The sequence below is a fragment of the Ceratotherium simum genome, chromosome Y (assembly GCF_057802395.1).
Source record: "Ceratotherium simum simum isolate JZ-2026a chromosome Y, ASM5780239v1, whole genome shotgun sequence".
NCBI classification, from domain to species: Eukaryota; Metazoa; Chordata; class Mammalia; order Perissodactyla; family Rhinocerotidae; genus Ceratotherium; species Ceratotherium simum.
The window spans coordinates 10,978,499-10,990,364 of record NC_141941.1 but is presented as its reverse complement, the minus strand read 5'-3'; the positions used below and the strand labels follow the sequence as shown (position 1 = coordinate 10,990,364).

Sequence of the window (11,866 nt, the reverse complement as noted above, 5' to 3'; positions counted from 1 at the left end):
TGCAACGTTAATCGCTGGAGATTTGGGAGCAGTGCTTAAGGCGACAGCAGCACCCAGTGTGCACCGTAAGAAGCTCCCGCCGCCGTTTTCAGCGCCTGCTTGTCTATGTGTCCCCACCGGGAAAGTCCGTAGGGAAACGGCGCCACCGCGAGAAAGGGACCAGTAGCAGCTTGGTTCCCGCGCGGATGCAGGAGTTGCAGGAGCCCCACGGTCTCCTGGTTGTGGCTGGAAAGGAGAAGGCCTTCTGTCCGCCGACACCATGATTCCTGTGTCGCTGGTAGTTATGGTGGTGGGCGGCTGGACTGTTATCTGCTTAACTGATTTGGTGCTGAAGGTGAGGCCTGAGTCCCAAGAATGCGCAGCACAGGGCCATAGCTCAAAGCTTTCTTTTGCCTGCCTCGCGTGGTGGTAGAGATGTGTCGCAGTACCGTAGGTGCAGGCATTGCAGCCTTCGAATCCTGTCCTGGAGGCGATTGTGGCGGGGTCAGAAGGGAGAAGGAAAAATAAAACGGTTACTTAGGAAAAGCATTGTTTTCTGTCTTAATGAAGTTCACAACCCTCTAGACACGCTGGTATTGGAATGAATAAAATCAAGGCGTAATTTAGAGCAGTGGTCTGAAACTTTAAAATGCTTAAGATGATCTGGGGTTCCAGTTAAAACGCAGATTATGATTTAGCAGGGCCTGGGACCTGGTCTAAGATACTGCATGTCTAATAAACTATTAAGTACTGCTAACCACATAAAGTACAAAGTAGACCACCTTTTCTTTAAACAGCTTTGTTGAGATAGTTGACATACAGTATTTGAATGTACAATTTTTTAAAGTGTACACGTATTTAACGTTTATAGTTTGAGAAGTTTTTTCATAACTATACATCCATAAAACCGTCACCACATCAATATAGTAAACATTTCTGTCATCCCCCTGTATTTCCTCCTACTTCTTAGTAATCTCTTCTCACAAGCTTTACTCCATTTCCTGTTACCCCAGTGCCCATTTTCCAAGGTTTTATGTAAATCAAATCATATATGATATGATTTGGCAAGGGGGCTAAATTCTTTTCACTCAGTATAATTTACATGCAATACCTCATTCCATTTTATTGTTGAGTAGTATTGTATTGCATAGATGTGCCAATTTACTTATCCCTTTATCTGTTGAGCATTTGCATTGTTTCCAGTTTTTGGCTGTTATAAATAAAGCTATTAGCATTTGTAAACATCTTTGTATGGACACATATTTCCTTTTGTTTTGGGTAAATACCTAGGAGTGGAATGACTGGACGTGGTAGTGTATGTTTAACTTTCTAAGAAACTGCCAAACGGTTTTCCAAAGTGCTTGGGCCATTTTAGAATCCTAACATTCTAACATTCATATTCTCACCAATACTTAGTATGTTAAATCTTCAATTTTAGCTATTCTAACAAGTGTATAGTGGTATATCATTGTGGTTTTACTTTACGTTTTCCTAATGACTAGTAATACTGAGCATCAATTGATATGCTTATTTGCCATTCATATATCTTTTCTGGTAAAATGTCTCTTCAGATCTTTTGCTCTTTTTAAAAATTTAGGTATTTTCTTATTCTAAGAATATATTTATTCAAGAATTTATTATCTAAGAAGGTTTAAGGATTCTCTGTGTATTCTAGATGCAGATTCTTTAGCAGATATCTATGCTGCAGAGATTTTTTTCCCAATCTGTGGCTTGTCTTATTTTCATTAACACTTACTTATGCAAAGCAGAAGCTTTTGATTTTGAATTCCAGTTTATCCATTTAGTTTGTGGATTATACTTTTGCCTAATCCAAAATCTCAAATTTTTCCCTTCTGTTTTCTTCTAGAAGTTTCATAGGTTTAGGTTTTACATTTACATCATTAACTCATTTTGAGTCATGAAGTTCAATGTTTTTGCGTATAAATATCCAATTGTTAATCTGTTAAAATTGTTAAAAGCTATCCTTGCTCTACTGCATCATCTTTGGGTATTTGTCAAAAATTAGTCATTCGTTATTGTGTATAAATATTTCTGTTTGTATTTATTTCTACACTTTGTATTCTGTTCCATACTATGCTGTTTGAATATTGTAGCCTTTCTAATTTTTCTTGAAACAAGGTAGTTCCTCCAACTTTCTTATTTTTCTAAGTTGTTTTGACTATTTGTAGTTCTTTGCATTTCTGTGTGTATTTTGCTATCAGCATACTAACTTGGACAGAAAAATTCTTGCGGGATTTTTATTTGGATTACGTTCACTCGATTACATCAATTTGGGAAGAGTTGACATCTTAGCAATATCAACTTTCCTGACCTATGAACTGGATATATTTCTCCCTACAATTAAGTCTTCTTTAATTTCTCTCAACAATATTTTGTAGTTGTCAGTTCACACTTTTTTCATCTGTTGTCAGATTCATCCCTAAATATTTCATAATTTTGATGCTGTTATGCAGAATTTTTAAAATTTGAATTTTCTATTACCCATCCCTAGCGTTTAGAAATACAACAAGGTTTTATATATTGATCTTATAAACTGCAACCTTGCTAAACTTACTTATTAGTTCTAGTAGCTTTTTGCATGTTGCATGAGATTTTCTCAACAATCATGTATCATCTGCAAAGGGAATTTTACTTTTTCCTTTCCAATCTGGATGGTTTTTACTATTTTTTCTTGCCTAATTGCAATGGCTAGAATTATAGTGGTCAGAGTGTGTATCCTTGACTTGTTCCTTCTTTTCAGGGGAAACATTCAGTCTTTCACCATAACTAATTTACCTGTGGGTTTTTCATTCTTCAGCTCTATGGATAAAAGAAAGTTCCCCTCTTATTTCTTATTTCCTTAGAGCCTTTATTCAGAGTGTATGCTGAATTGGCAGATGCTTTTTCTGCATCTGTTGAAATGACCATGTAGTTTCCCTTTTTTAATTAATATGGTAACTGACATAGATTGCTATTTGGTAAATATTCTACATGCATTTCAAAGGGTGATTTATTCTGCTGTTAGTGGTGTGTTCTATAAAGGTTAATCAGGTCAAATTCATCGATAGCATAGTTGAAATCTGGTTTCTCATTGCTGATATTCAGTCTGATTGTTCTATTAATTAAAAAGAGGGGGGTTTCAAAATCTCCAACTCTAATTGTGGGGTTTATCTTCTCTCCTTAATGGTTCTATCAGATTTTGCTTGTTTTTTTGAGGGTAGCATTCTTTTCAGTCTGCCTATAAGTAGCTATCCCACCAAATCTCAGAGAATTTAAGAGACTTTAAATAATTTGTGTAGTCAAAGTCAGGCTAATTTCATGGGGGTAGTTGTTCAGGAAGAAAATAGAGAGCACTGATTCCGAGTAGCCTGTTTCATAAGTCAATAACATATCCTTTGTGATGCCTTGTTTGGGGATCTTTTTAAACCACAATACCAGACTCCTTTCTTCTCCAGAGTAAACAAGCGTTCTGGAGTAAATATAGATCAGGTAGTCTGAGATGCTTAGTTTAATATCTTCTGTCTAGATGCCTCACGACTGAACAGAAAGCTTCAAACTTGTAAATTTGGGCAGCCAGTATCGTGCTTATCTGTAGAAAAGACTTCTGTTTGCTTTTCTTAAACAGTACAAATTATTCTTCAAAATTGAGTTATGTGGAACTTTTCTTTCTTTCTTAGTCATCTGTCTATTTTAAGCATTCTTATGAAGACTGGCTGGAAAACAATGGATTAAACATCTCCCCTTTCCACATAAGATGGCAAACAGCTGTTTTCAATCGCACCTTTTACAGTTGGGGACGACGGACAGCAAGGATGCTTTACCTGTGGTACTCTTCACATTTCTTTTTGATTTAAATTTTTCATTGTGATGATGGTAAATAGCTTGTTAAATTAGGTATTTCGATCATTTTTTACTTTACCAAGTTTTAAAATGTTGACAATTTACCTATGTTCTGATTTTTCTATTAACCCAAACAATTGCATCATTTTGCTTCCTTTCATATATTAGAAATCAAGAAGTTTATGGTGCCTGTGTTTGGAGGTTTATAATGATCTCTGAAACACACTAGAGACTGAACGGGTTATTGTCATATATAGAGAATTTCTAGTACTTAGGGACATCGGGGTACTTTAAATTCCTTCTTGTTAAAAAGTTAGCTCCAAATGGAGTAAAAATAAATGCAAACAAACAAATCATCAGAAAAGTTAACAGAAAAGGCCCTAGCAAAGGAAGTAGAAATAAGGAGATAATAAAGATTATAGCAGAAATAAATGAAATACCAACCAGACATATACTACAGAAAATCAGCAAAGCCAAAGTTGGTTCTTTGAAAGACTGAGTAACTTAATAAACCCTCTAGTATGACTGATGAAAAAAAAGAGAAAGAGAGAGAAGACAAGTAACCAAAAATCAGCATTGAAAAAGGTGACATCCGTACAGAATCTACAGACGTTAAAAATAATGACTATTCTGAACTGCCTATTAATTTGAAAAGTTAGATGAAGTTGATAAGTTCATTGAGAAACATAACTTATCCAAAAGTTGATAGAAATTATAATAGGTCAATCCCAAATATAGACAGGTAACTTTTAATTATTCAAACAACAAAAGAAGGAAAATATCATTATATTACACCACATTAATAAACTCATTTGTTACAAAACAAAGTTAAAATAAATAGAATAGGTAAAAATGATGTCGTGTTGACAAAGCCTTCATAAATATTTGAGAACAAAATGAAAACATTGACATGTAAATGAACAAAATACATGAAAGTAAACTGAAACAATTTTTGTTAATTAGGAACAGTATTCAGCCTTTTCGGTTATCATAAAATTGTAAATTTCTAAAATTGCTTAAATAGATTAGTGCAAATGCTTCAGTGAAGTATCTGAAGTTCAGATGAGTGAAAGAAGCAGAATTACAGATATTTTTAGCCGGTTTCTTGAAGCTGTAAAATGTAACTGATATATTTCTTTGTGTTTTGAGTAATGAGAAATTGTACATTTATGTGATTTTCCTTTTGACAGGTTCAACTTTGGAATGGTGTTTGGAATAATTGCCATGTTTGGTTCCTTTTTCCTCCTTGGAAGAACACTGATGCAGACTTTGGCACAAATGATGGCTGACTCTCTCTCATCTTCTTCCTCGTCCTCCTCTTCTTCCTCTTCTTCTTTGTCTTCTTCCTCCTCCTCTTCAATTCACAATGAGCAAGTGCTACAAGTTGTGGTAAGTGGCCTCTTTTTTAAGACAAATAAGTTTAAGTATAGTTATAAAATATTACACTATGTGGTATAATTCTTACCCGTTATAAAAATATAAAAATAAATTGTCTTAAGGTATGGCAAATTATATGCGTTAAAATAAACATTGGTAAGAATTAGTAAAAATTCTTGCAGTGTTAAGTACTAGTAGAACAAATGGACCACTATTCAGACTGCTAACGATTAGTAAATAGCCAGTTTAATTCATATTCTTGAGGTGTTAAGAAGTTGAAACTGTAGAAAAATAAGCCTACTTATTTAAAATCACTGAAATGTGTAAATGGCGTTTTAGTCTTAGGCAAAATGCTTGCCCTTTCTCTTTATGGTTTTCAGAATCTTTAGTAGTTATTTATTGCTTCATAATAAGTGAGTCCTAAACTTTGAGGCTTGAAACAACAGAGCATCTGTGAGTCAGCAGTCAGAAGTCCAGCCACAACTTAGTTGGGTCCTCTACTTCAAGGTCTCAAGATTTTGGCCCAGGTTCTGCATTCTTTTGTGAAGTCTCAACTAGGGTAGGATCTGTTTACAAGCCCATTTAATGATTAGTTCCTGGAGAATTGATACACTGAGACCCTTATTCCCTTGCCGGTTGTTGGCTGGAAGCCACCTTTAGCTCCCTATTACATGGGCCTCTCCATAGGACAGCTTGCTTCATTAGAACATGTAAGCCACAAGGCAATAAAGAAAATGCAGGCAAGTTTGAAGTCACAGTTTTTTATATCTTAATCACAAAAACATTTCATCACTTTTGCCCTATTCTCTTTGATAGAAACAAGTCATTAAGTTCATTTAAAGGTCAGGAATTACACAAAGCAGGCTGGAATCATTGTGGGCCATCTTTGAGAGACAGCTACCACAGAATCTAATCAATGATACCCTTTTGCTTAAAGACACAGAACTTGAATGGACATCGTGATTTTGTGATGTGAATAATAATGTGATAAGTCATACTCTTTAGGTTGTAAGTTCTTTGTAATATTTCTTACTTTAAAGCGTTTAAAGTGTACCTATGTGCATACCTATACCTTATCATTTCACATCACCAGAGTTTTAAAAGTGCTCTAACATTGGCTTTTACTTTCAGTTTTTACGCTTATCCTTCCCACTTCCATGAGCCATTAATGTTATGTTTTTAATTGCTGGTTATTAATATAATGTACTATGAAGGGTTAGTAACAGATTTTTTAAAACTTATCAGCTAGAGATCATCATGAGGCTGTGTAAAAGTCAGTTGAAGAGAACAATAAAGAATTTTTTCTATGGTCATAGCTCTTAGAGGCTAAGAAATTCACTGTGAAAGGCCTCAGAAGGGATGATTTATTTCTTCAGTAAACACTGACCATTTGCTGGATTCTGCTTAAGTGAGGAAAAAAATCTAATATCGGCCTTCATGGAGCTTTTACTGTACAGAAAAAGCTGGTATAATTGTGCCACAATTGGTATCATACAAGTGCTGTGAAAACAGAAAGAAGGCTAGGTGTGCCTGGCACTGGGAAGAGAGTTCAGTAGTCCCACCTTATCCATGGAGGATATGTTCCAAGATCCCCAGTGGATGCCTAAAACCAAAGATACTATCAAACACTATATATACTATGTTTTTTCACATACATACATATTTGAGGTGCAACAGCAAAACTAGCACAAATTTCTTTTTCTTTCTTCACAATTTCATGGATAGAAAATTTGTTCTTACCATAGGTCCTATCAGCCCCAACAAACGTTTTCTTTCTTTCCTTGTCAGAAGCTTTCACCTTTTCACTTAAATGAGGCACTTTATGGCTTCTCTTTGGCATATCTGAATTGCCAATATCTTACTCTTGCTCTTTGGCCATTATTAAGTAAGAGAAGGGTGACTTGAACACAAGGACTGCAACACAGTGACAATCAATGTGATAACCAAGACAGCTATCAGGTGGCTAATGGATGGGTAGCATATACAGCATGATCATGCTGGACAAAGGAATGATTCACATCACCAGCAGGACAGAACAGGATGGTAGGAGATTTCATCATGCTACTCTGAGTGGTGTGCAATTTAAAACTTATGAATTGTTTATTTCCAGAATTTTTCATTTAATGTTTTTGGACCACAGTCGACCCTGGGTAACTGAATCCGTGAATAAGTAGGGACTACTGTAAACAAAAGCTTCAAGAGAAGGATTTGAAGAGTCCATATATCCTGGAAAAAGAAGGTGGAGGAGGAGCTGTATAATGTGGAAAGGTAGAAAGAATAACAATAGTAATTTTAAAAACCTAGTAAATAGGCAGTATCCAGCCATGGTGATCTATTGGTTAAGATCTGGCACTGTCATCACTGCAGCCCAGGTTCATTTTCTGGTCAGGGAACCACACCACCCATCTGTCAGTTGTCATAGTGTGCCATCTGCATGTTGCTATGATGTTGAAAGCTCTGCTACTAGGATTGCAAATACCACCAGGGTCACCCATGGTCGACAGATTTCAGTGGAGCTTCTAGACTAAGACAGACTGGGAAGAAGGACCTGGCCACCCACTTCCAAAAAAGCTGGCCATGAAAACACTGTGATTACAGCAGTAGAGCATTGTCTGACTTAGCTTCAGAAGCTGAGAGGATACTGAAAAAAACTGGGCAGGGTTCTACTCTGCTGGACACACAGGTGCTAGGAGTCAGAATCTACTTGACAGCGCTAACAAGAACAATAGGCAGTGTTTCCTGTGTGAAGATTTTGTGCCCATTTTATTTTATTCTTACAACAATCCTAAGAAAACTATTATTGTTAACCCTAATTTACAGATGAGAAAATCAAGGCACAGAGATAACTTGCCTGTAGTCTGAGCTGGTAAGTGGTACACTGATCAGTCACCCACCACTGACCTCAGAGCCCACATACTTTATGCTTTACACCTCTTAAAATGGACCATTAGGGGCCGGCACAGTGGCACAGTGGTTAAATTCACATGCTCCCTTCGGTGTCCCAGGGTTTCACAGGTTCTGATCCTGGGCTTGGACCTATGCACCGCTCATCAAGCAATGCTGTCGCAGTATCCCACATACAAACTAGGGCAAGATTGGCCCAGCTGTTAGCTCAGGGCCAATCTTCCTCACCAACAAAAGAAAAAAGGACCAATAATTCTTTAGGAATTTTGACCTATATCTAGGACATGTATGGTGGTAAGAAGGCTAAGAGTGATGGCAAGAGAATGAGTCAGTGCAGGAATTAAGATAGGTGATATACATAGGGAACAGATTCTGAAGTACCATTCCATGAAATTTTGATTTTACCTGGGTGTAATAGATGTGTGCAAAATGGACAAAAGTAAAGTTAGACCAAAAACCATTTAAAGAGTGGTTGGAGTAATTCATATTATAAGTGATAAACACCTAAATTAGTGTCAAGAAGAATGAAGGGGATGGATTCAAGTGATCTTTTGGAGTGGAGTTCTCAGACCGTGGTGATTAACTGAATGTGAGCTGGAGGAAGAAGGAGAAGTTTATTATGACCCTCAGTTTATACAACTGGTTATTGTTCATCAAGAAAGAGGATGTGAGTGAAAGAAGCAGGCTTAAAGGTAATATGTCTTTGGTTTGCCTCTCAGCTAGGATTAGGATGGCAAAAATATTGTGTTAGTTTAGAGAAGAAATCATTTCTTTTGTTTGCTGCTCAATTTATTCATACAGCTTGCACAAAAAAAAAAAAGCTTAAGAGAGCTGTGCTTTGGAACCATTAAGAAATCAGCTGCTCTCTGTTTTCCAATATGGATATTTATGTGTAAGTTTAAGAGTGTTCTTGAAAAAAGCTGTTTAGTAGGGTGTGAGTAAAGAGGTTTTAACAGAAAAACTGCAACAGGAATGTGCTATTAGAACTTGCATTTAACTGTGCTGGGGTTTCCCACACCCAACTAAAGTGTGCATAGCAGCCACATGCAGCTGAGCATTACAACCAGCCAGCCAGGGGGACAGCCTAGCCTCCCCAGGCATCTGCAGCAACAGCAACTCTGCCACAAGAGCACACATGTAGCCCACGCAGGGGCAGTTCTGGAATATTTGGATCTGGTGATGAAAGGCAAGCACACTGCTGGGCCTCATAAGGCATATCTTACATAAGGCCAGCTCTCCAAGATCAGGAGCTGTAGCCAGCCTATCTGATACCTAGATATAAGCAGAGAGGAAGAGGCAAAATGTGGAGACAAAGGAATACATTCCAACTAACAGAACAGGAGAAAACCCCAGAAAAAGAACTAAATGAAAGAGATATAAACAATTTACCTGACAAGTACAAACTAAGAGTAATAAGGATGCTCACTGATCTTGGGAGAAGAATGGATGAATTCAGTGACAGTTTCAACAAAGAACTGGAAGATATAGAAAAGAACCAATCAGAAATGAAGAATACAATACCAGAAATGAAAAACTCACTAGATGGACTCCATAACTGGGTAGAAGATACAGAAGTACTGATCCGCAAGCCAGACGAAAGACTAAAGGAAATAACCCAAGCTGAACGGGTAAAATAAAAAAGAATTAAAAACAATGGGGACAGTCTAAGGGACCTCTGGGACAACATCAAGCACACTAACATCCATATTCTAGGTGTCCCAGAAGAGAGATACAAAGGAACAGAGGTCTATTTGAAGAAATAATAGCTAAAATCTTCCCTAACCTAAGGAAGGAAACAGATATCCAGCTACAGGAAGCACAGAGAGCACCAAACAAGATAAACCCAAAGAGACCCACACCAAGACACATCATAATTAAAATGTCAACAGTTAAAGACAAAGAGCTGCAAGAGAAAATCAATGTTACATACAAAGGAAACCCCATAGGCTATCAGCTGACTTCTCAGAAGTCAGAAACCTTCTCAGAAACTTCTCAGAAATCTTACAGGCTAGAAGAGAGTGGCATGATATATTTAAAGTGCTGACAAGAAAAGACCTACAGCCAAGAATACTCTACCTGGCAATGTTATCATTCAGAATGGAAGAAGAGATAGTTTCCCAGATAAGCAAAGATTAAAGGAATTTATCACCAAGAAATCATCCTCACAGAAGTCTAAAGGAACGTATTTAAGAGGGAAAGAGAAGACCACAAATAAGAATAAGGAATTATTGAATAAAAAGCAATAATATCACTGGTAAAACCAAAAATACAGTAAACATAACAGATCAACCTCCTAAGAAGATAACACGAAGATCAAAAGACAAAAGTACTAAAATTATCTATTTCCATGATAAGAGGGTAAGAGATACACATGCACAAAAAAAGAGGTTAGATATGATATCAAAAACATAAAATGTGGGAGGAGGGGAGTAAAAGAGAGCTTTTAGCAAGAGAACTAAGTAAAAAGACCATCAACTTAATATAGATTGTTATATATTTAGGTTATTACATTTGAACCTCATGGTAATCACAAACCAGAAGCCTATAATAAATACATAAAAATTAAGAGAAAGGAAGACAACATAATACTAAAGAAAGCCATCAAACCACAAGGGAAAAGAGCAAGAGAAGAAGAAAGGAACAGAGAAGAACTACTAGAACTTCCAGAAAAAAAGCTACAACGTGGCAATAAGTACATACTTATCAATAGCTAGTTTAAGTGTCAATGGACTAAAATGCTCCAATCAAAACACAAATTATGGCCGATTGGTTAAAGTATCAAGATCCATATATATAGGGCATACAAGAGACACACTTCAGACCTAAAGACACTCACAAACTGAAAGTGAAGGGATGGAAAAAGATATTGCATGCAAATGGCAATGAAAAGAGGCTAGATTAGTAATACTTATCTCACTCAAAATAGACTTTAAAAACAAAAACTGTAACAAGAGACAAAGAAGGACACTACATAATGATCAAGGGAACAGTCCAACAAGAGGATATAACACTTGTAAATATCTACGCACCCAAGGCAGGAGCACCTAAATATATAAAGCAGTTATTAACAGACATAAAAGGAGAAATAGACAGCAACATGATAATAGTAGGGGACTTGAATACTACACTTACACCAATGGATGGATCATCCAAACAGATCAATAAGGAAACATTGGCCTTAAATGACGCATTAGACTAGATGGACTTAGTAGATATATACAGGACATTCCATCTAAAAACGACAGAATACACATTCTTTTCGAATACATATGGAACATTCTCCAGGATAGATTACATATTAGGCCACAAGACAAGTCTCAATATATCTAAGAAGATTGAAATAATACCAGCTACTTTTCTGACCACAATGGTATTAAACGAGAAATCAACTACAGGAAGAAAATCAGAAAAGCCACAAATATGTGGAGTTAAACAAAATGTTACTGAACAATAACTGGGTCAATGAAGAAATCAAAGGAGAAATCAAAAAACACCTGGAGACAAATCAAAATGAAAGTATGACATGCTGAAATTTATGGGATATGGCAAAAGCGGTTCTAAGAGGGAAGTTTATAGCAATACACGCCTACCTCAACAAACAAGAAATATCACAAAATAAAGAAACTTAACAATGCTCCTCAGGAACTGGAAAAAGAAGAACAAAGCCCAAAATCTTTAGAAGGAAGGAAATAAAAATCAGGGCAGAAATAAATGAAATAGACTAAGAAAAATAGAAAAAAATCAGTGAAACTAACAGCTGGGCTTT

At 36.5% G+C, this 11,866-nt stretch overlaps 1 protein-coding gene across 1 annotated transcript in view; it reads left to right on the top strand.

Moving 5' to 3' along the window:
- The first annotated feature begins 259 nt into the window (after positions 1 to 259).
- The window catches only part of LOC147911653 (membrane-bound transcription factor site-2 protease-like), a 55,771-nt gene continuing 44,164 nt past the window's right edge, over positions 260 to 11,866 (top strand). The window contains exons 1-3 of the mRNA XM_087427836.1: positions 260 to 334; positions 3,657 to 3,805; positions 5,010 to 5,243. Of these exons, the coding sequence (XP_087283962.1) occupies positions 260 to 334; positions 3,657 to 3,805; positions 5,010 to 5,243 (458 nt within the window). The remainder of the gene's footprint in view (positions 335 to 3,656; positions 3,806 to 5,009; positions 5,244 to 11,866) is intronic.